The 23,333-nt window shown below is 58.3% G+C and overlaps 2 protein-coding genes across 5 annotated transcripts; both read right to left on the bottom strand.

The window, feature by feature from the left end:
* Nucleotides 1-362: 362 nt before the first annotated feature.
* On the bottom strand, nt 363-1,347 carry TMEM88 (transmembrane protein 88). 2 transcript variants are annotated; one of them, XM_080682261.1, is made up of 2 exons: nt 1,130-1,347; nt 363-1,010 (listed from the first exon to the last, which is right to left on the bottom strand). In XM_080682261.1, the coding sequence occupies exons 1-2, from the start codon at nt 1,337-1,339 to the stop codon at nt 756-758; spliced, it is 465 nt and encodes a 154-aa protein (XP_080538387.1). In that variant the 5' UTR covers nt 1,340-1,347; the 3' UTR covers nt 363-755. The 2 variants fall into 2 exon arrangements, with proteins under 2 accessions (XP_080538387.1, XP_080538386.1); XM_080682260.1 differs by having other exon boundaries at nt 363-1,025; nt 1,130-1,342.
* A 205-nt stretch (nt 1,348-1,552) lies between these two features.
* KDM6B (lysine demethylase 6B) lies at nt 1,553-23,092 on the bottom strand. 3 transcript variants are annotated; one of them, XM_080682255.1, is made up of 24 exons: nt 23,037-23,092; nt 16,197-16,313; nt 11,248-11,367; nt 10,889-11,031; nt 10,656-10,797; nt 10,347-10,445; nt 10,021-10,240; nt 9,820-9,912; nt 9,576-9,737; nt 9,299-9,493; nt 8,859-9,209; nt 6,547-8,756; nt 6,317-6,443; nt 6,103-6,208; nt 5,089-5,294; nt 4,918-4,982; nt 4,763-4,834; nt 4,515-4,663; nt 4,270-4,384; nt 3,975-4,162; nt 3,683-3,824; nt 3,261-3,387; nt 3,004-3,174; nt 1,553-2,891 (listed from the first exon to the last, which is right to left on the bottom strand). In XM_080682255.1, exons 5-24 carry the CDS (start codon nt 10,790-10,792, stop codon nt 2,868-2,870), a joined length of 4,959 nt encoding a protein of 1,652 aa, XP_080538381.1. In that variant the 5' UTR covers nt 10,793-10,797; nt 10,889-11,031; nt 11,248-11,367; nt 16,197-16,313; nt 23,037-23,092; the 3' UTR covers nt 1,553-2,867. The 3 variants fall into 3 exon arrangements, 2 of the variants coding, with proteins under 2 accessions (XP_080538381.1, XP_080538382.1); XM_080682256.1 differs by having other exon boundaries at nt 4,763-4,831; XR_013961312.1 differs by lacking the exons at nt 1,553-2,891; nt 3,004-3,174; nt 3,261-3,387; ... (1 more) ...; nt 3,975-4,162; nt 4,918-4,982.
* Between the last annotated feature and the right edge of the window lie 241 nt (nt 23,093-23,333).

The following is a 23,333-nucleotide window of genomic DNA, read 5'->3' as shown; positions in this document are numbered from 1 at the left end:
GCGGGAGGGGGTGTCATCCTGCTCCGGAAGGCCCATTGTTTCCCTTCCCGGCCTGGCAACACTGAGTTCCTTTAAGCTGGGGTCAGAGAACGGGCTCGGGTCCCCAAGGGGAGCAGGGCAAGCGACAAAGTCCAGGCCCTCTCCACTCTATTGATGGGGAGGTGACTTTGGGGTCAGGGACAGAGCTTGGGTCTGGTCAGGAAGAACAGGCTAATGCGATAAGGGAAGGCCAAGAGGCTGGAGGATGCTCCCGTCTGCACACTTGAGCCACACCCCCCTCCCATGTTTCCTTTTCCTGGGCACATAGCAATAGTGATAGTATTTGTACCGCCTCTCTGTTCACAGGATCCAAGAAGCTCGTTCAGTTCATTAATTCTTTATTAACGTGTGATCACTCCTTCCCCTCCAACCTCACCCATCAGCCTGTAAATTCTAGAGGAGCTGCACCGGAAAAGGAGGGCACCAGTGAGCTTTAGTTGTCCTATTCACAAGATGGGGGATGGGGTGGGGAGTGTATGTGCAGGGTCCAGCCCAGATATTCAGGATTCAGATATGGGTAGTAAAAAGAAAGGGTTTTCTGGAATGGCGAATTTTCACCAACATTGGGTCCACAGATGCTGCAGTTCGCCAAGGGGATGCTAGGACTAGCTTAGGCAGGGATGGGGCAGGGTAGGTCGGAAGACCCCCAGGCTTCAAGTCCTTGGGCGGATTGAAAAGGAGGGCATTCGTCGGGGTTGTTCTTGACTCGAGGATCCTCAAACCCACACCTTTCCTGATGTGGGACCGGCCTGGGACCCTGGTGAGGCCCGGATTTGCCGCAGCTGCGGGGAGTGCCGGCGCCGATAAAGGGCTCGGCTGTAGGGCACGAGGCAGTCGGCTAGATGGAGGCGCAGGCAGAGGCGGCGGTAGCTGGCCAGGGCAAGGACGAGCAGCGGCACGAGTAGCAGGAATCCGGTGACCAGTAGGGCCGTGAAGCCCGGGTCCCGCAGGTGCGCGGTGCAAGGGGGTGCCTGGGAGCGCAGAAACTGTAGACGAGGTGTCAGGCCCAAGCCGAACAGCCCAGACAAGAAGTTGTGGCCCATAAACCCCACACCCGTACTCACACGCACACCCTGGGGCGCCCGCTCACCTGGGAGTGGCAGAGAAAGCCAAAGCCTAGCATGGTGACTGCTGGTAGCAGGATGGTCCCCAGCACCAGCGCCAGCAAGAGGAGATTGAAGGCAGCGACTAGCAGATTCTGGGCGGTAACCAGCACAGCACAGGCCCAGCAGTCCAGGGGGTCCCGGGGCTCCGGGCCGCCGTTGGGAACTGGTCTCTGCACCCCGAGGACATCCGCCATGACCTGCCTGGCTCCAGCCCGCCTGAGCAGCGGCCCTTATAGCCCTCTTTCCTGCCCCTCCCCCGGCCCAGCCTCTCCCCACCCCACCCCCCCTTATCCTGGAATGCGGCTCCAGGAGTAGGCACCCCCCCAGACCAGAGCTCTGGACATTCCACAGGCGCCTCTGGGGAGGGGTTCACTCTGGCCGGGGTCTGGGCAATCTCCCCATCAATCACGGTTTGCAGCCCTTCTTCCCAGTATTCTCCCTATCATCAGCACACTAAAAACAGGATTTTTTTTCTGGTTTTATTTTTAATATTAATATTCTCACACAAAAATCACCGAAAATAGGGGTAGGATTGGGAAGACCCCTCTGCCCCTGGGGCAGAGAGACAGTGCAGTGCGAGGGGGCGGGACTGTAAACCCCCCACCCCTTCGCAGCCCCAGCATGGAGGAGAAAAAACTGACATCACGAAAATAAAGCCCCAGAGAAATTCTTCCCGAGGTGTCCCTGCCCCAGGGAGGCCCTGGCCCTGGGCTGTTTCACACTTAAAAAGAAAAGGGTGGGGGCGTAAGGGGAAGGTCCGTATTTTTAAAATTGGCCGGGGCTGGAAAGGATGGGGTTCCTTTTCCTCATAGTTCTTTCTTTAAAACTTTTAAATTTTTTTATTTTATTTATTTTTTTTACAAAATACCATTTCAGTTCCCACTTCTTCCCCTACAGTACAGGAGTCGCTCACCCTCAGGCAGGGTTGGGGTCGGGTCGGATGGGGCGAGGAGGGTCTGGTCCAAGAAAGTGCAGGACGTAGGGGAGGGGAGCGGATTTGAGCACCATGAAACCCGGCTGGAGCCGTGGACGGGCGGAGACGGGTGGGCCAGGCCGGGCCCGGACACACACTGGGGCGCAGGGAGAGCCCTGCGGCGGGCGGCCCTGGAGGGGTGGGTGGGATAGTTTGGGGGGTGCGGGAGGTCGGGTTTTCCCAAAAATGAATAAATAGGTGAGTGGGACTGTCATAAATTAAAAACAAACAAACAAAAAAAAATACAAATCATAACGAAGTGAATAAACAAGAGACATGTACAGGGATCACAGCTAGCATTGGGAATAAAAAAGGAGGTTCTGAGGGAGGGGTAAAGCCCATAGAAAGAATCTCATTAAAATCCTCGGCTGCCGTAACATTTATGTACATACACGAGCCGCGTGCATCTGCGCCGGGCAGGCGGCTGGCAGGCGTGAGGGAACCCGTATGTGACCCCCGCCGCCGCCGGAGCCTGGTCCTTGTGTCTGTTGCTAAAAAGGCCAAAGTCGGTGAGAGGAGGCGCTGGTGGGCGAGGGGCTGCCAGCCCCCTCCCCCGTCTCCCTTTTTTTTTTTTTTTCTTTTCCTCATATTTGTTTAAAAAATTTTTTTTCTTAATAAATTAAGTGAAGGGGAGCTGCCAATGGGGTGGAAGGGCTGTGCCCGTCCCCTTTCCCGGCCAGAGGCGGGACCTAGGTCCAGCCCAGGCATGTGCTGGTGGCCCCGCCGGCAGGAGGGCGGGGCATCCGGCCTCATCGAGACGTGCTGGCGGGGGCCTGTGGGGAGAAAGCGGGCGGGGGGCTCAGGGGTGGGTTGGCCCACCCCATTAGCCCGCCCCTGCGGGTCCCGCCCGACTGCCCACCCCGTGCCGCTGCGCGGCTGCCTCACCAGCGTGAAGGCGTCGTAGGCCTGCGCCAGCTCCTCGGTGCGATACTGCTCCAGCACCACCACGCCCTGCAGGCCCGCGCTGCGGCGTCGGGCACAGGCCTCGCAGTGCACCAGGTAAGTGTTGCGGCTGCCGTTCTCACTCGTCACGAACAGGATGTTGAACACCTCCACCTGGGACAGGGAGGCGGGGCAGTCACCAGGAGGAACGCCCCTCGGGGCTCCTTTCTCCCAGGAAGGAGAGAAGCCGGCCCACTCACGTCGCATTCGTTGCAGTAGTAGGCAGGCTCATCCTTAACCCGGCCCTGGTAGGCGATTTTCTTCCCTGCCCGCACTAGGCTCTCCCGTTGCACCTGGCAGTGCTTCATGGACTGCAGGAGGCAGAACCTGGGGGTGGGGGGAGGGCGAGTGGTGGTAAGGTAGGGCTGCTAGCAAGGCCGGACAGTAGCCCTCATTTACTAGGCCCCGTTAAAATTTCATGTGGGTTTTTATCTATTTGGGCCACTGTCAAATAAAATTCCTTGGAGCATGCACCTTGTCACCTGCTCCAGCACTGTAACACTGCTGGGCGCATGAGTAAAGAGTGGAGAGAAAGATGGAAAATGGGGTTGCATTCTACAGGCAAAACAAGAGTGGGACCAGGTCTGGTGGAAATGGGCTCCCTCTCAAATAGGACCCTCACTTGATCATCTTGAACAAATCGGGGTCGCTGATTTTTACGGTGCGAGCCACGTTCCAGGACACGTGAATCATGGGCACAATGGATTTGACGTTCTTCACCTCGTTCCACTCATACCGTTCCAGGGCCAGCTGGTATTGATAGGCTGTGGGCCAGAAGCAGTCACTACAGGATTCTCAAACATCTCCCAGCTACTTGGACCCCAGCCCCTTCCCTCACAGCTGGCTCCTCCTCTCCCCCTCCACGAGGCTCCAACCCCCTCACCACTGAATGTCTCTGCACCCCACCCTCTCACCGGTGAGGGGCCCAACGTTCCAGGCGATGTTGTTGCACCAGCCGGTGGCCTGCACCCAGTGCACGGTCCCCGCATTAATCCACACGAGGTCTCCAGGGCGCTGCACGAAGCGGTACACAGGGATATTGGAAGCATAGAGATCATCCAGGATTGGCCACCAGGAACCTGTCAGGTAGTCCACACCGTGCCTGTGGGGTGGCCACAGGGTCAGATGGAAACCTGGGAACCCAGAGATGGGACATGGGGGGTGGGCCTAGTGTGTGTGTTGTGGGGGCGGGGGGGGGGGGTGCCGCACCGGTCGCAGAAAGCGCTGATGGTCTCCCAGTAGTGTTCATGCACCGCGAACCACTCACAGTCGCCTGGGCCTATGTTGATGTTGACAGAGCAGAAGTTGTTGTTCTCTTGGTGGCCTGCAGGGGGCAATAGAGAACGCCATGGCTGGCCTAGCGGAGCCTGAGCTCCTTCCCAAGGCCACCCTTTGGCCCTCATTGGCTGAAAGCAGCACTAGCACCAGCTCCGCCTCCCGCGCGCATTCTGCACCTGGAGTTCGGCTGCCGGGGACCTTCATGTACAGCTGTACCGTGTTCATGCCCAGAATCGTGTGGCCCACGTGGCTCAGCATGTTGCCAGTAGATGTTACCCGCATGAAGGCGGGCAGCTTCAGCAGCTCCTGCAGTTGTGGCTTCCACCTGCGGCCGTGAGAGAGTCAATAAAAGTGAGAAGCTATCTCCGCCCTGCAGACCCATCAGCAATCCTGCCCCAGCTTTGCTGGCCTCAACCCCACTGACCGCTTGGCATCAGATAGGTCGATGTTGGTGCCAAACTTGATAATGTGATGGTTCTTCGGATCTGGCGTGCTGCTGTGGGGGTGAAGCGCACACATTGGTGGAGAAGCATAGGGAAGGGAAGAAGTCACGAAAGGAAAGGGCATACTGTACGGTACCTAGGAGGGGTTCCTGTGGTGCTGTCTGGTTCCTCCGACTCCTCATCCTCACTCTCCTTCTCCTCCTGCTTGGCCACAGGCTGAGTCAGCCACCTTCCAGGAGCCCTCCCTCAGCAGCCCCACTCCAAGTCCCCTGATCCGCATCCCTGCCTCCCTATGCTTGCCTCTCACCTGTAAGGACTCCTGAAATGATGAGGCCTGGTACTGTGCATACTTGGCAATGGTGGTATGGGAACGGGAACTCTCACAGGGCCAGATCTGTCGAGTGCCCGTCAGATCCCAGTTCTCATCTGAGGGCTGCTGCACCTGGGTGCGCACCTCCACGGTGTGCTCACCACTCGCCTCCACCAGGGTCTTGGTGGAGAAGAGGCCCAAGTCTGCAAGAGAAGACGGAGCAGGGTGTCAGGGAAGAGGCAGAAGGGAGGGATTGAGGACCCAACTCACTCTGTCTCTTCTTACTCCCCAAGCCTCTGACAGGCTGGACATTGGCTTCACAGAGGTAAAGCCAGGGAATAGGCAGAACCCCAGCCCCAGAGGAAGCTGGGAAGGTTGGCCATCCCTCATTAACCCCCTCTCTCCCACTGCTGCTCTGAGCTTCAGTTCCTCCACCAGAGTCCTCAGGTATGCATGAGGCCACATGTGCACAGCACTTGGCATATAGTAGGTGCTTAATGAGTGACAGATTCTTTAAGCTATCATTAGATGCAATGAAAGACATAAGTCAAGTGAAAGCCTCGAATGTGCTTTGAATAACTCAGTAGAAGGAAAATATATGGGTATAGAGGAAACAAGATTGATTTCTATATTTCTATATGGTTCCCTCTACTTTTATGTGCTTGAAATTTTGCACAATAAAGGTTGAAAAAGAGAAGCCTCAAATCATGGGTCTTCAGCGGTACTCTACAATCTGTATTCTTCTCATCCTTAATCACCAAGAAAACTAAAAGTGACTAACCAGGCCCTGAGATATATCCCCTTCCCACTTGCCTACTGTTGGAGATACAGATGGGAGAAAAGCCTGAGTCCAGCTCACCCATCACTCCGAGCACCCTTCAAATATAGCCTACCTATGACTAAGGAAAGCTCGCTATAGCCACTATCCTGGGTCTTCAAGAGTGGGGGCTCTCAGAGTCCCAAAGCCCCAAACCCTTGCATCCCTCCCCCACTTTTGTCCCCCACACTCACTGAGCCGCAGGGAACCTGCCAGGCCCCGGATCACGGTGATGGGATTTCGAGGGTCTGTACAGAACTGCAGCAACACTGGTGAGAAGGCGTCCCGTTTGCTCTCCAGCTGAGGGATGACCAGAAGTCAGAGCTAGATCAGAGCCCTGTCTCAGGCTCAGAGCACCCCAACAGCCCCCAACACTGTCATTGAACCCTCTGGCAGGGGCACACATACATAGATGCTGGGTGTGGGTGGGTTGAGTTTTTCCCGGGGCAGCTTCTCCTCTGTGTTGATCTTCGGTTTCACAGACTGGGCAGGGGAAAGGTAGGACTCTCTAAACTTCCCTTTCACCTTGGCATTCCTGTGGGAGGACAATGAAATGAGGACAGAAATAGGGTGATGGGGGAAGGGAGCCTCCCACTGGGCCAGGCCAGCAGCCTCATGGGTGACAGTCCCTCACTCACTTGCTGGCACGCACGACATCAGCAGCACAGTGGCTGATGGTGAGGTCCGCCATGCGCAGCCTCCGCTCTTCCACCTCAGAGGCGATAAAGGTCTCCTTGTCACCACTCTCTACCTTGATAAGCCGGATCTTCAGCTCCTTGGGGGGCCCTTCACTAAGTGATCGCAGCTTGAGCATATCAGCCCGGCTGACACCCGGTGGCCCTGGAGCTTCCTCACGAGACTTCTTCCCAGGGACAGGGGCTGATGATGCAGGTGTGGGCTGAGCAGAGGGTGCAGGAGCTGGTGGAAGGGCCGCAGCTGTGGGTGGCTTAGCCTTTGAGGCCCCACCAGTATCAGGCCGGGCCTTCTCACGACCCTGGATCTCCTCACTCTGCAGGTCCAGGTTCCCCAGCACCCGGCGACTCTTTTCTTTGGGGACCTTGGCCTTGGCCTTGGCCCTGCCCTCATGGGGCCGCCGACCCACAATGTCCTTACAGGCCCGCCTATGCCGCCGATGCTCTTTCTGATGTTCCTTCTGGTGCTCTTTCTGCCGCCGCTTACTGCTCCCTGGTCCTGTTACTGCCACCACCACACCACTCTCCTCCTTAGCTTGGGCAGGAGGCATTAGTCGCTCAGTTCCACTGTCCACTGGGTCTGCCATGTCCACAGGGTCTGCCGTGTCCACTGGGCCTGCTGTGTCTGTGGCACTCCAGCCCACCCGCTCCACAAGGGTCTCACAAGCCCGACTGATCTCTTCTAGCACCTCAGACTCAGAGCGAGCAGGGGGCAGAGGCAGGGGTGGGGGCGGCGGGACAGGGGTCATGGGGCCCAGGGCTGGCTCTTCGCCTGCCCTGTGCTCCCGGACCCAGGGCCCACCTGAGGTAGAGAACTGAGATGATGAGGAAGCAGAGGACTGTGGGGAGCCCTGGGCACTAGGGGCTGCTGAGGTGGGTGGCGGGGCAGTAGCACCTGAAGGGGGACTTGGGGAATACTGAGTGCTGGGCAAGGGCCCAAGACGGGTAGAAACAGCTGCTCCTGTCCCCCGGTAACAGTACTTTTGTCCCTCCAGCACAGAGGCCAAGGATTTGAGCAGGCTGGCTGGGCTGGCTGCTGGGGGTAGTGGGGGTGGCGGCGGCTGTGGCTGGGGGGGGAGAGGGAACTTGGCTAATGGTGGTGGTGGTGGTAGAGCTGGTGGTGGCTTCTTCTCCTGTTCCTGGGTGGCTGTGGCGGTGGTGGCGGCAGCGGCAGCGGCAACAGCAGTGGTGGTTGGGGCTGTGTCAGTGGAGAATGGAGGCTGCAGTGATGCAAAGGGCTCCTTTAAGGGGGGTGGAGGGGCTCCGCCTGCCTCCTGTTGTTGCTGCTCCTCCTCCTTTCGAATGGATTCATCCAGCATTTTCATGATGTTGGCCAGCCCATCAGGCAGGATCTTGAATTCAGCGGGCTCCTCAAACTGATCCTCCGGCGGGGTAGAGGGAAAATCAAAGAGTCGTGCACCTCGGACAGGCAGTTCCCCAACCGTTGGCGGCACAGGCTGGGGGGCTTTATTCAGGGGGCCTGGGGATGGCCCTGGCCCCACCTCGGGGGTCTTTGGGAAGGAGATCCTGGGCCGAGGGCTCTCCGGGCGCCTGAAGCTTCCTGAGGTATTTTGGTGGCAAGAAGAGGGAGGGGCTGGAGGCAGGGCAAGAGTTAGGGGTGCAAGAGGTGGGTCTTGGGAGCTCAGTGTTGGGCTGGGAGGCCGGGGAAGGGGGTCCATACTTCTGGCCAAATAGGGAGGTGGGGGGAAGGATACAGGCCCAGTAGGGCTGCTGCTGTGGCTGCCATTGTTGCTGCTGCTGGTGGTGGTTGGGGGAGTAGGAGGGATGTGCGAATCCTGAGTGCCCACAGAAAAACGGGGGGCCAGAGGCCCCAAGAAGCCCTCACGGTGCGGGAAGGGTAGTGGATGAGGGCGAGGGCGTCCCTCAGCCCCGAAGAAGAGATCCTCTAAGATCTCTCCATCCTCACGGACTGACCGGCAGGCCGGGCCCTTCAGCCAGGCAGGGGTGTGTGGAGGGCGTGAGAGACGGGGACAGGGGGGTGGAGGAGGTGAGGGGGGGCCAGGTGGTAGGGATAGATGGGGAGTGGCAGCAGGAGCTGCCAGGAAAGGTTTCCGACCACTATGTGTCGAGGGCCCCAGGCGGCCTTGGTGAGAAGCAACCTCCAGCGCGGGAGTTTGGTAATGGTCAGCGCCGGGCTATAAGTGAAGGAGGAGATTGGTCAGAGGTCTGCTAGAGTCACCTTAGACAAGCTCCCACTGATCAACCCACTCCATCTTCCCATTGAGGTCATCACTCACAATGCCTGGGCTCGGCTCCGTGCCCCGGAGACCATTGTTGCTGCTGCTGCTGCTACTGCTGCTGCTGGTGGTGGTGCCGGGGAGGCCGGGGGGCCGGGAAGGGGCGTAAGGCACGCAGGCGGTGGTTGCTGCTGGTGAAACGCTGGAGTCCATCCGCGACCTCTGAACTCTGCTCTCTCTAAGGTCACTTCCGGGGGGACGGGTGGCAGGCGGGCAGCCATGGCTCTCTGCTCCTGGGGGGCGGGGACCTGGGCCTGGGGGTGTACCCAGGACCAACCGGTGGCCAGGGGGTTGCGCAGTGTAGGTTGGAGCTGAGTATGGATATGGGTGAGACAGCGAGTGCCGCTGCTCCTATGGAAGACAAATGAGGATACTGAGTGAAAAATGGAGGATACATGTACTTGCAGGTAAGAGATGAAGGTCAACGGACAGTTGCTCACTTGGCGCTCTGGGGGTGCTGAACCCTTGCGCTCGGGGCCCCAGGCATCTCCATGCAAGGTACTCCACAGCCCTGGCTTGGTCAGCTGAAATGGAGAGCTGGTGGCTAGGCTAGGCAGGGGTGGTGGTGGTGGTGGTGGTGGTGGTGGTGGTGGTAATGGTGGTGGTGGCAGCGGCAGCCCTGGGGGAAGGCCAGTCTAGAAGAAAAGGGGGTGTGAGAATCCCATTCCTTGCCTCAGTCTTCCCACTCACTGACCATCTGCCCACATCCAACCATACCTGCTCAGAGGTGCAGCCTCTCCTGCGCTTGCCTCCAGGGCTGAGGCCCTCCTCCCCTGAAGGGCCTGAGAGTACTGCAGGAGGCACAGGCTGCACCACTGGGGGTTCAGCGGCTCGCTTCACTGGGGGACCCCCCCGCTTGGCCCCATAGTTCCGCTTGTGCTGAGGACAAAAAGAGAGGAGAATGGCTCAGGTGCATACCTGGCCCAACCCTACTCCCTATCCCAGCCAGCCCTGGTCTCACCTCAATGTGCAGCAAGTTCCACACTTGCTCCAGGGGGGGCAGGACCTTGGCTCGGTGCTGGCAGGAGCCAGCATGAAAGTTCCAGAGCTGGGCCTGGAGAGATGGGGGAAGGGTATAGGGGACAGGACAGAAAAAGGCATAAGATTAGGGCACTGAGCCAGAAGGCACAATCCTTGCCTATTATGTCTTGCCTCATCCCACCTGCTGTAGTCGGCCAATGTGGGGCCCCAGCTCAGCCAAGCTTCCTCCATATCGAAGGGCGCTGTGGTAGCAGCGTATGGCCTCCTCACTGTCATGCTCTGACTCGTACAGCTGCCCAAGCTGCTCCCACAGCCCTGGCTGGGCTGGTTCCCGGAGCAATGCCTGTACACAGCCATGCAAGGATTCCAGCTTTCCATGGAGGGGTCTTGGAGTGGGTGTCCTACAGAGCATAAGGGGTTGGAGAGGGGGAGTGGTCAGGGCTGAAGGAACTCTTTTAAAACCCCAGCCTTACCATCCATCCCCAGCACCTTTGAATCCTCACTCACCCTGGAACATAATATGGTTTATTGGGGTGCCCAGAGCTACTGCCATGTGAAGGGGGTAGGGGAGCAGAGAGTGGGGACTGCCCGATGCTGGCAGAGCACCTGGAGAGAGAAGGTGTCCGTTAATGTACATCAAGATGGAGCAGTATTGTCCCTACCCAGGAAGGAGGGGACAGGGGGAATAAGAGGAAGCAGCTGAGAACTGCACTGAGGCCCACAGAATGGCAGAAACTCAGAGAATGAAAGAGATTGAGGGGCACAGGAGATGGGAAGACAAATTCCTGGAGACAGAAAGATGGCCCAAGTTCTCACCTGCCTCCAGGCAGCCATGGGCTACGAGGAGGGGGATGGGGCGGGCAAGAGCTCCACGCCCCAGCACAGCTCAGGCCCCCAAGGGCAAAGGCTTCCCGTGCAGCGCGGGCCCCTGGAGGGTCCACTGCCCGATGCATCCAGCCTGAGTCAGGGAAGAGATCATGGTTTTACTAGGGGCATAGTCTGAGCTGCCTGTATACACACTGCCAACCCAGCCATAGTTTTTCCCTTACCAGGTCAGCAGTGGCCCCAGGAGCCCTGGAGATCGGGCACGGCCTCCTGCCCCAGCTCTCTGGGGGGATGGTCCCAACTCCAACCGCTCTGACAAGAGAGCCCACTGCCCTCGAGGGCCACCCAGGGCCTTTCACAGCCAATTCTACAGAGAGGAGGAAGCAAAGGGTGACGTTAGCGGGACAAAACACAGTGGGAGTTCTGGGGCTAGGTTCAGCTCTGTCACCTGCGCAGGAAACCAGGCCTTGACTTTCCCTGAGGGTAGGCCCACCGGGCCTAAGGAGCCCCTAGGGGCCCAGGAGAGTGGCTTGGAACCGGGATGAGTAGCAGGGAGCCAACAGGCAACGCCGCAGCTGCTTACCCGGCCTCCGTGGGAGCGTCCGCTGACAGCCTTGGCAAGCTCTAGGAATCTGGCCAATCACAGGACTTCCTCTCTGCTCAGAAAGCCAATCATAACCCACGTCTCCGCCTCAGTAACAGCCTGCTCAGGACCAATAGGAGCGAGGTTAGCCTGGCCGCTGCGGGCGGGCGCGGGGGGGCGGGGGGGAGCGGCGGAGCTGGACAGACAGGCTCGGCCCCGGATGACCCCGACGTGACCCGGCGGCTACCTACCTAGGGTCTCCATCTCGGACCGGACACTCGGGGCCAGCGGGGCCTGTAACCGCGTAGGTAAAGGCGGCGAGTCGCACGCCCGGGCCGGCCTGGGGGATAGCGCTCCCCGCAAGTCCCACGCACCCACAGATCCGCCAGTGCTCCCTGTTAGTCCGCCCGAGATGCTCGCTTCCCGCCCCGCCGCCGTAAGACCGATGGACCGTTGACAGATGCACAACGCAGACAAAGCATCGATCGCCTTCCGCACTTCACCTCGCCCAGTGCCTGACCTCCCCACTCCGAGTGCCCCTGGAACTGCTTGGCCCGTCACGGCGACTTCTACGGCACTCAAACCCGCCCGCGCCGCGAACTGAGCCCTCCATTCCCCACGCCTGACCCCTTCCCAAACCACGGTCAAGCTCCCAGCCTTAAAGCCAGTACCTTCAGATTCTCCACTTCTCTTGGCTGTCTTCAATACCAACCGACCCCCCAAAACCAAACCGAACTTCTGAAAAGTCACGCACCACGGTCCCCAGTGGCACCTCTCGCGTGGCTCCGGTATCCTCTATGCCCTTCCCCGCCGGGGCCACGCGGTTCCCCACGGCCCACGTGGCCCCCGCCCCCCAAGGGAGGGGGGATTTCGGGGGTTGCCCGTGACGTGGCTACTTGCGCAGCGGAAGCGGCATGTGTAAGTGTACTGGGGGGGGGGGGTCCTTTGGGAGGGAGGAGGGCGGGGCCCGACAGGCGGTGACATCACCCTTGTCCCACTCTCACCACCCACTCCCTTAAAGAACCCAGAACCAGTTTCACTTCCTCCTTCACGCCGGGGGGGGGGGGACCCCCCCAATCCCTTCCCGTCCGTGCTGGTTCGACCCACAAAGGACGCAGTGCTACCCTTTCCTGGGCATCTTCCCTTTAGCCTCAGTTCTTCCTTCTCGCCTCTCAGACCCTAGGATCTCGGTCCCCGCGCCTCCTTTTCTCCTACCCTGCGTTCCCTCAGGTAGGGAGCCGGCTCCGTTCCTAGGATCGGTCCATTGAGAGTCTAGAGTACAAAGAGCTGCGAGTGTCGAGTACAAAGCAGCGGGGGCGGGGCCAGCGCTCCAGCTGGAGCTCGAGCCGGGCAGGAAGCCGGGGGAGAAAAAGCAACGAGGGGCTGGGGGCGGCTGGAAAGTTCACCTTCGCTATTAGAGTCTGCGCTGTGGGGAAATTTCCACCCAGCCCACAAGGGCAAGTGGGTTTCTGGTTAAAACAGTCCTCCCTCCACAGGGCAAGGTCGTCTGTTTGCATGCAAGAGCTTGGACCCTACAGGTCCCAGCGTGCCACTCCTTGCCAAGCCCTGGCGGGCGCTTGGGCTCTGCGGACCCTCTCTGCAATTCACGTGGAGTTTCTGCCAGAACTCACTCACTTCACCGTACTGCCTTCCGTTCAGTTACCAAGCTCTGGGACAAGTACTGCCTACACTGTGGTCAAGTACAGCCCTGGCCGGCTGCCCCTCCCTCCATGTCGAGGGATCCATGGCCCAGACAAGGGAAAACGGAGAACCCGGGGTCCAGATATGAGGCACAGATCCCCGCTTGGGAAGTGGTGCCCAGGGCGCTACCAAGTTACCAGGAAATGCAGCTTCCCCTTCTGCGATGATGACACTTCCCCTCTACCACTTCCCCTTTCCCACGGGGAACTGACTCAGCTTTCCCTAAATCAGGGAGTCCAGTCCCTAGCCCCTTCCCACCTTTACCCTCCCCACCCCCACCCCGCCCGTCTGCCGGAACTCAAAATACAACAGCCCTCACTTGAGGGTAAAAACTTCCTGTATACTAAACACACCGAGGATCCTTGTCCCCACCCGGGACCCAGACGCCTGACTCCCCATGCGCCTCCCCTACAAAGCCCTCCCTCGGGGTCTGATTCAGGCTTGAGGTGGGGGACCGTGAGTCACCCTAAAAACCTTCCCCTATTCCCACTGACTCAGCCCCCGCCTCCCTGAAAACACAGACACACAGTCATTGGCAGACACAACTCAGCCCACACACCGCTCACCACGGGTCCCGCGGAATTTCCCCTCTCGTCTTCCCCCACGATGGCCCCTCCCTGCGCCCGGCAGCCCTGACGCCGCGCTCACACCTGTTCCTCAGGCGCCGGCAGCCGGCTCGCGGTCCACTCTCACCTCCACTCTCGCTTTGGGGCAGGAACAGCCCTCCCTGACTCCGTACTAGCCAAGGGGAGAGGACAGCCAAAAAGACACCGAGAATCCTCGACAACAGATGAGAGGTAGACGCACGCGGCCAAAGCCAGGCTGGGAATACAGTGTGCTTGTAGGCAGACATTCCAGCCTCTCCCGCCGGACCTACAGTCCCGGGAGTTAGCAGCTCACAAAGGGTTAATTCCTCTCCAGCCGACGCCACGCCCTCTCCATCCGGGCACTCCCGGCTAAGCCTAGCTCCGCCCCCTCCATCCGGGCTCCGGACTTGGGGACTTTAACCGACCCCCTCCCCCTAGAACCCTGAGAGAAACCCACTCAATCAATCACACCCACTTAACTCTCTCCGGCCTTGAATCCCGAGAAGCCCCTCCACGCACCGCTCCAGCCGTGCGGGACGCGGCGTCAGGGGCCAGATGGTCGCACACAGACTCACGTGCTGCCAAAGACAGACCCCGCAAATAGGGCTTTACCGAGCAGGCAGCAGACACGCTGCACACGCGCGGGGGGTGCCCGTCCCGGAACCCCGCCGCACCCCGCTCCCAGCCAAGGCCTCATTCTGCCCGGTGGAAGCGAGGGGTTTCAGGCTCGCTTCTTACCTGGGGGAGGGGGAGGGGAGGCGGAGGAGAGGGCCGCCGGCTGGGGCTCCGCTGTGACTCAGCCACCCGGGCAGGCCGCCCGCTCGGGATTCCCTTCTCCAGCCTTCCCCGGCTGCTGGCCCCTCCCCGCCCCCCACCAAGAAGTGACAGTGCCGGCCCCGGCCCGCTGTGTGTCACTGCGAGCCTTGTGTCTGCCTTTGACTGGACCGCTGTGTTCACCAGTCTGTCTAGTAAGGTCGGCTCTGTGTGGGTCCCGGTGTGTGTTTCTGTGCACCTGCATATCTGTTCATCTTGTCTTCAGAGCCTGTGTCTGATGCGTTCCTGTCATTATGCCTGTCTACATGACTCTGCGCAGCTGTCTCTGTCTGTGTGTCTGCCTGGCTCCTGGCTCTGTCTTTTGTCTGGGTCTGCCTCTACATCACTTTCCTGATCACGTGTATCTCTGCACATACCCTTCTGTGTTTGCCTTCATGTTCCTGAACAGTTAGGAAAACACTGGAGCAGACTGACCCTGTTGACTCCTCACCTCACTACCCTGAATCCTAACATCTTGCAGGACCAGTGATCCTTCTGTTTGACAAGTATCGGGGTGGCTGTCTGCCTTCTATCAAGTTCTGTCCTATTCCTCAATATCCTTGCTTATCCTCCAGCTCCCTGGGGCTCCCATTATTATGATAATAATTGCTAGCATTTACTGAATATTTATTACATGCTAGGCACTGTGTTAATCACTTTCTATACATTTTTTAAAGTCTTCCCCAAAATCTGATGTAGGAGTTATTTTTATTACCGCATTTTTCAGATGAGGAAATTGAGGTTCAGGACAGTTAGGTAACTTGGTCCAGGTCATTCTGCAAGAGAGTGGAAGAGCCGGGCTTCTTTCAAGAGCCTCATTCTTACCACCCTCCTATAATGCCTCTGTCCTATTCTCCCTCTGTTGGTTTTATCCTCACAGGCCATTTCCTGGGTCAGCCTGCCCCTCAGCTCTATCCCAGATTACCATCCCAAATGCCTCATGTCCTCTACAGAAGGTGTGGGGAGGTGGCTGTGCAACAGATCTCAGAAGCCATAGGTTTCCTGGCCATGACGCTCATTCGGTTAACACATTCTTTCAACACAATGCCACTGAGGTACACCAATGTGCAAACCACCTTGCCAGAGATACAGTCCCACTCAACAATTCAGCGAGTAATGGGGAAGAGCAAAGCCCATTCACAGAACTTAAGTCCCTGCCATAGGTACTATCTTCTCTCCTACAGAGGAACGGCAGATGGATCAGGACCTCAGGCTAAGAACTGGCAGACGGAGAGAAGCAAGCAGCAGAGGAGTAAAAGTTAGGGTGTGTGTGAGTGGGGGCAAATGCTATAGTGCAGTGGGGAGAGAACAGAATAGAAGGGGATCTGGAAGGAAAGGTGAGATACCAAGACTGCCACAGCAAGAGCAGATTATTGTAGCAATGGTCTCCAGTATCTCTCAAAATCCACAACTCTTATAGGGGTAAAACCCTGTCCTCCCCCTCCCAAGAAAAATCCTTCCAGTGTATCTCACCTCTACTTTCCAGCTTGCAAACCCTAGCATAATGTAATTCAATAAGCAACTGAGTTGTAGCACTAGGGGGAGGACTTTTTGGTGGTAATGGAGAGACTGGTGAAGTATAGGGCTGAACCATTCACAGGCAATAGAGGGGAGCTCCATAAACTAGGAAGGCTGAACCACTAGAGCACCATGGTGAGGGGATGCTCAGAGGAGTGGGCATGATCCAGATCAGTGGTCGCCAATCTTTCGGACCTCATGGACCACCAGTGGTCCGTGGACCATGGGTTGGGAATCGCTGATCCAGATCATACCACTATTCTTCAAGCATGTGGTGCAGATCGGACTACTGGAATAAGGTGGGGTGTAGTACTCAGGGGTAGGACTTACCAGATGGAGTTTGGTGTGCCCTGTCTCATTGGAATCAGTGCCCCAAAAGTGGGGTGCTGCAGACCACAGTGGGTGAGGTGGGTGGTACTATGGGGATGGCATGGTGCCTGGGGGAACCTAAAAGAGAAAAAGCCAGTTAAAGATGGGTCTCGCAGTCTGGAGAATTTCCCTATGCTATCTGTGCCCTTATTGAGGAGAAACCTGGCTCTGGTGATCAGATGGGATGGGAGAATCTGTTTCCCATGGCAACCAGAAATGCCATAGCCAAAATGGTCCTCCAGCCTTCCCCTTAGGAAGCATTCTGGACTGGGGGTTAAGGGAGCATGCTATAGTATCTGCATAAGTGGTTATCCAACCCAAGATCTCTCTTCTGAATGGACCCTCCTGCTGAGAGTCCCTAGCCCAGAGTAGGCCCAGCTACCCTTGACATCTGCATCCTAGTCACCTTCAATCCTGGCCCCAGGCAAGCCAATCCTTTCCCTTCAGCTCTGCCTCCTCCCTAACCTTATCAAGACACCAGTCAACCCCACCCTCTGGACTCTGCCCCCTCTTCTTCCCCCAGGCGGGTACAGGCAGGTCTCCTGAGCAGCACAGGTGGCCAGACTAGATGAACAGGCCCAGCAGGGAGAAGCCTTCCTCCTTAGCAAGGACTGTGACTCTGGTCCTGGGTCTGGAAGTGGCCTCTGCTGCAAGCCTCCCTTCTATCCCACCCCTCAAGGCCGTATCCTGTTTCCCCATCACCTCCTTCCTCTTCTGTGTGGCCCAAGAAGGTGATAGAGGCCTACTCCCTCCTCTCCTAACTCTGAGACAAGCTTCGTCTTTTAGCATATCTTTTAGCATATTTCTAAGGCCAAGAACCAGGTGTCCATCCAGGGATCAGGCCTAAGTCTCCCTTCACCTCAAACTCACTCCTCAGGGATCTGTTTTCTGTTCCCTTAGCCACAGTTCTCTGCCCTTAAGGACCCAGATTCTTAGGCTCCCCAGATACTTGGGCTCTCAGTCCAGTCTCTCCATTCCCTGGCCTTCCAGCCCCCATTCTTCCCCTGCCCCAGAGACTCAGGCCTCCAGCCCCCAGCCTCCATGATGCAATGTGCTGCAAGCTGCCTGGGCTGCTGATGACACTGCCCCCAGGGAGGTGCTATTTCTGACCCAAACAAGGCCCCTCACTGGACCAGGGCAGTGGTCAGCTGCAGTCTAGGGAGGCCAGGCTGGCAGGATGCTTCTGCTGGAGAAGGGAGCTTGAGGCTGGAACCCTCCAGGACAGGGTAACTCAGAATGTGGAACCAGGGAGAGAGAGGGGGAAAAAGAAAGACAGAGGTCTGTACTATTGTGTATGTGATTATTTTAGAGGGGAAGGGGACACTGGGGAGGCTCTAGTCTGGAGAAAAAGGAGTGCCAGGCCTTAGGACAAACTAAGAGGAGGAGTAAGGAGCAGCCAAGGGGGTCAGTGGTGGGTGTATGGGGTGTCTGGACACCAGAGTGGGGGAGGGGCAAACAGCCATTTAAAGGGCCAGCCCCAGAGCTTTAATCCCTCACCAGCCCTGGCCCAAAGCCGGAGGCTGTAATTCATCTGTCCAACAGCTGGGGTGGGTGTGTTTGGGGGGGGGGGGGTATGTGGACTGGGAGAGGGAGCTGGGGGAGGGGCTGGGGCTTTCTAGTGCACAGAGCCAAACAACAAAAGGGGAAGCTGAAGGACCAGCTCCAATGTGCCCAAGCCAGGCTGCTGACCTGCAGACCCCCATGGCCCTAACCTGGTGACCGACAGGCTCTGTAGTTTGGACTCAGTGACTCTTGGCCCAGGAGTCCATGAACCCAAAAGTGGGTCTTGGAGAAAGCCCAGGATGAATGCCCCCCCAGGGCAAGCTGTCACCCCTCCTTGTACTTTCCCAGCCACAGCAGTCCCAGACCTGACAGGCTCCACAACAGACTCAGCCTCAAATGCCCTGCTCTTCAGCCAAGCCTCTCCAGACATGGCCTGCCTGCTCCCCAGCTCCCCTTCCTGCTGGCACAGGGTGGCAGCGGCCACACCAAGACTGTCCCTTTAAATCATTACCACCCCTGATTGTGTGGACTAACCCAGGCCCCTACCGCCCCCCCAAGGCAAGCAGCCCGCCACCCCCTCCCCACCACGAGTCCCCAGAAATGTGAGGACCATTTAAAGGGACAACAGAGGCAGCCGGGTTGCCAGCCACCCCCTCAACCAGCACACACACTCACAGCCCCTCTCCCAAGCGACACACAGCCTTTGCCCCCACAAAAGGCCCCCCAAATTCCGGTTCTCTCCCCAACCCTAGAGAATGCTAGAAGGAAAAGGGGGGCCAGAGTTGGGGGGCGGGGAATTGGGGGAGCAAGAAAAGGACAGGGACCCCCTCCTTCCTTTAGAGCCCCAGGGGACAGGTCAGAAGGAAAGCAAAGCCCAGAGAAGCAGTGAGACAGAGCCCCAAAAGGTGCCCCGGGCAGACCTGGGGCGCACAGACTGTCGGACGAGGGGAAGGGAGTCGGGCTGCACGAGACCGCGGCGCGGCCAGCGGGCGACAAGCCCAAGTCGGGGAGATGGAACAAGGAGGGCCAAGGAAAAAGAGGCATGGCCGGGGGAAAACGAGGAGACGGAACCGGGGAAAGGGGTCATCCGAGAAGGAGTGAAGGAAAATCCGAGAGGAGAGGGCAAGTCAGGCCTGGGTTACCTGCTGGGTGTCTGTCCCCCGGCGGTGCCCCCGGAGTCCGGGTAGGGAGGGGGGAGCAGCAGGGGGGGAGTGGGGGCTGGGGGGCGGGGGAGATGGTCCCTCCTCTGCCTCCTGGGCCTGCCCCAGCGCTAGCAGCCTCTGCCTCCCTCCCTCCTCCTCCCCGTCCCTGAGTCCCGGAGTCAAACAAAGAACTGTAGCAGGCTCTCCCCAACCCCCTCCTCCTCCTCCTCCTCCTCCTCGTCCTCCTCCTCCTCGTCCTCCTCCTCCTCCTCCACCTCCTCCTTTCCCTCCCTCCCTCCCCACCAGCAGGCTCCCTCCTCCCTTCCGGTCTCTTCCTTTAACTACCCGCCCCCCCCTCCAGCCCCCAGCACTAGTCTCTCTCCACTCACCCACCCCAACATTTTACACACCCCTCAGCCTAGCCCTGTCCCCGAAAAGGAAACTGTGGAGTTCCTTTGCAAATTGAAAGGCTCCAGAGAACAACATAGGGAGGGGACTGGGGTCTTGCTTAAAAGTCAAGAACCACAATACAATTATTTTATTTTCACAGCCAGAGGAATAGTCTTAGCTGTTTCTTCTCCAAGAGGAGGAAAAATAAACCTAAAGAAAGCAAAACAAATCTGACTAAAGCCTTCATCAAATAAAGTGCACAAAGCAGTGGAAGCTAATCCCCAGTCCCCTCCCCACCACCACCACCACCAAATTAACACAAACTCTCCACTTCTCCCTGAAGAACTCCTAAGGTACTGGCCAGTTTAAAGCAGGCCTACCAACTTTAATAATAAAAATAGTAACTCACACCATTTAGCAATTTCATAACAAGCATTTGTTCAGTGTTCATTTTGTGCCAGGCACTGTGCTAAATGCTATGCATAAATTATCTCATTTTTCATTCTCCCAACTGCCTAGAAGGAAGGTACTCTATTGATATTTAAATTTTCCAGATTAAGAATATGAAGCTCAGAGATGTTGGGACCTTTCCAAGTTCCTATGGAATTAAGTCTGATCTGACAGCCCAAGCTTCAAGGTATATAAAAAGAGAAACCAATTTTTTCCAATACTGTAACCAACCCCAGGACTTAATAGACAAGGGCAGCCATAGCTATCAACTGAGTCCTCCCTTAAGAGAAAGACCGAACCACCTACACATGATAAACACATTGACCTTTCAATCTAGTACTATTTCTTGGCCCTTCTCCTCACTGTTGAGGGTGGAGGTGGGGGTACCATTGATTAAGGTCAGAGATGAGCTGGTGTCAAGTGAATCCTCCATACCACACACAGCTCTCCTCCTGGGGGGTAGCTGTCCTGCCACTACTCTCACTTCAACACAAAATGAACACCGAGCAATAGGACACTAGGCAATGCAGGAGATGGGAAAGTAAAAAGACATCTGGAGGCTCTTCCAAGAGAGGAGGGGGCTGGGAGGGAAAGCTCGTCTGTGCCAATCTAGTGAAAAGTGACCGAGAGTTCTCTGAGCCCAGCAAAGGGTCTTTGCACCACACCACACCCGTACCCTCCCCCTTACAAAACTCCAGGCCAGGGTTTCCCACCTGCTGGATGCTAAGGCCCAGGGAAGGGAAAGGGGGAAAAGATGGCACGGGGCTAGATCTGAAATTGGGGCAGAGGTGGGGGGCTGGAATGGATAGGGGAGGAGGCCTCATTGCCTGGCAACAATTCCGGGGCACGTGCATTGGTGACATCATCCCAGGCCATCTCTAATACAGACCTTTGACACCTAGAGGTGGAGAGGAGCCGCTGGCTAAGCTTCTTGGAAAATAGCTTTAGGAATTCTGGGAACCCAAAAAGGAGAGGAGGGTGGAAGCTGGACCCTAGCATCCTGCTCCTGCTTTTATCTCTTTTACCCTCAGTACGGCTCCAACCCCAGGGACTCGGGCCTCTCGGCTCCACCTCTCCGCCTCCGGCCCTGACCTCCCAACCCACATTTCTGACGGAGTCCCCGAGTCCCGACACGCCTCTCAGAGATACTGTGCCTTCTCCCTCCTGAGCGAGATCTCGGGTGGGAGGTGAGAGGTATGGGGCGGGGGCACCGGATCCCGCGGGATTCTGTCTCCCAACAGGGAGAGCCCAGTGCCTCTGTGAGCCGCCAGCCGGAATCTGTCTGGGTCCCCCACTCTCCTGCCCCTCCCCGCGCTGTTCCAGGGCGGAGTCTGTGGAGTTGAATCCAGGACACCGCAAGAGGAAGAGTTATATAACTGGGAGAAGCCGGGAAGGGCGAGTGGAAACGGGCACAAACGGCTCGAAAGGAGGTGAGGGAGGTGCAAAGAGCACCGAGACAAGTGAAGAAGGGAAGGATTTTGGTGCATATCGAAGAAGAATTCAAGCGAAGAAAGGACGTGATGGCCCGGGAAGTCACCAGGGCCGTCCCGGGCTTCCCCGCAGGGCCCTCCCCCGCCACCAACCAACAGCTGCTGGGCCTGAGCGATTGAAGCCTCGGGAAGGGGCGCTGGCACCCGATCGGTTCCTCCTGGGGAGGCAACCAAAGCCAAAGTCCGGGAAGGCAGCGGCGGAGCTTATGGGGCCGGAAACCACAGCTCCGCCCTGCCCACCACCTAGGAAGTGGGGCGCCAGCTGGGAGGTTGGTGGGAAACAGGTAGCCGGCCGATCCCACCCAAGACTGGGCATTACTGGTTCGAGACCTCGAGGAAGAGGGCAGTGGACCCGCACGTCTGGGTCCGGAGGCGCGGAGGGGCCCAGCCCTGCACTACCCAGCAAACAGTCTCAAGGGGGACTGGGGGTGGCGAGCACGGGCCCGTGGCGCAGGCGCGGGGGGGCGGATTCCGACGCGTGCGGCGGAGGGAGGGGCTGTGGGCGCGAGCGTGTGGGAGTGCACGTGCAGGTCCCCAGCAGCTGCCCCAACCTCTCCTCCACCTCTGCCCCTCCCCTCTCCCTCTTCCTGTAGCTGTACAACGCCTCCTCCACATTGGCTGCCAGGGCTCTGACGTCAGGGACGTCCACTAGAGCGGATTGGGCGGACTCAAGAGTTCGGGAATCTGGCTGCGCAGTCTAGCTCTCCAGTTACTCTGGCAACAGGGTAAGCAACCCGGGGGGGGGGGGGTGAGGGGAGAAGGGTCCCCCCCTCCCACCTGACACCCGCGGGATCCATTTTAGTGCCAACTCGCTGTCTCCCCTCCTTCCTCCCAAACTCTGGCTGTCCCGAGAATCAAGCATCCTGCCCTCGACCTTTCCCAGTCTCCCAGTCCCCCATGCTCGCCAGCTCCCACCCCAAGACATAGCCACAAACCACAGCGACTGGCAGGAATCTGAGTTGCTTAGTAACCAACCCGCGTGCCCCCTCCTCGGTATTTACCCCAGCCCGGGGAGGCGGAGACTGAGTCCCGAGCCGGGGCGGAGATGACAGGAAACCAAAAGAGCACCTCAGCCCACCTTTCCCTCCGGCTAGGGAGGGGGGCTTCGGCTGCTTTCAAAGCCCTATTCCCACCTCACTCCCCTCAGCTCGGGCAACGCGTCTCGCCCTCGCCATCTCGTGGCTACGTCGGGAAGGTCAAGCACAAAGAATGGCCCGAGCCCCGCGAGGGCTAGGAACGGGAAAGGGCAGAGCGAGGCAGGACCAGCGATGACGAGATCAGCGAGATGAGGCCGAGTGAAGGGAGGTGAGGTGCGGCGGCGGCGATGAGGCGGAGGCCACAGCATGGAGGCAATCGGAGCTCCTGGTGTGAGGGTCAGGGTTGAAGATATAACCACCCATTCGTGAAAAGTACTGGGGAGAAACTCGAAGTGGCCCCGGGATCGGAGACACAACCCTGCCTAACCACGTCCGACCTCCAAGGCCATCTCACTGACCTATCTGTAAACTCTGACCTGTAGTTAGGGACCCCCGCGGCCCGCCTCGCCCTATTTTCGAGAAGGGGAACCCCAGCCCAAGAGGGACCGGGAATCCTTTCAGGCCCCTCACAACATCCGGAACCAACCCATCTGCCTCTCGCCTCTCCCCGCACCCCGCTGCTCTTTTCTAGGGCACCCGGGTGTCCTGCGCCCCAGTCTTCTTCCCAATGCCTTTGCTGAGATCCAAATGTCCATCCCTAGCTCTATTCTGCCTGCGACTCAGGCGTCCCGCCCCCACTGAGAGGAGATGGTTTCCCTCTTTCCAGACGCCCTCGCGGCTCCCGGTTACCTGATTCTAGGTGTCCCAGGTGTTCAGATTCCCCAAGGTCTCCCAGGGGGTCGAGCGGCCCCCCCTCTCCCAGGTCGGGGCTGGGGGGGCCGCTCCTCCCCGTGGCGCAGTTGGATTTTCCAACACAAACACCGCCCCCCAACCCCGCCCCCTTCTCATGGTCCCGCCCCTCCTCGCGCCAAAGTACCCCCTTCTCGGGCTCCGCCCCGCCTTTTGCCGGTCCCTTTCGCCTCAGCCCAAGTGCCGAAAAAGATGCCAAACGTGGATTGCAGGCTTCGGGGTACAACATGCGGGGTC

This window comes from Plecotus auritus (assembly GCF_963455305.1).
Source record: "Plecotus auritus genome assembly, chromosome: 7".
Classification (NCBI taxonomy): domain Eukaryota; kingdom Metazoa; phylum Chordata; class Mammalia; order Chiroptera; family Vespertilionidae; genus Plecotus; species Plecotus auritus.
Note: the sequence above shows the minus strand (reverse complement) of the source record. Positions and strands in the feature narration are given on the sequence as shown.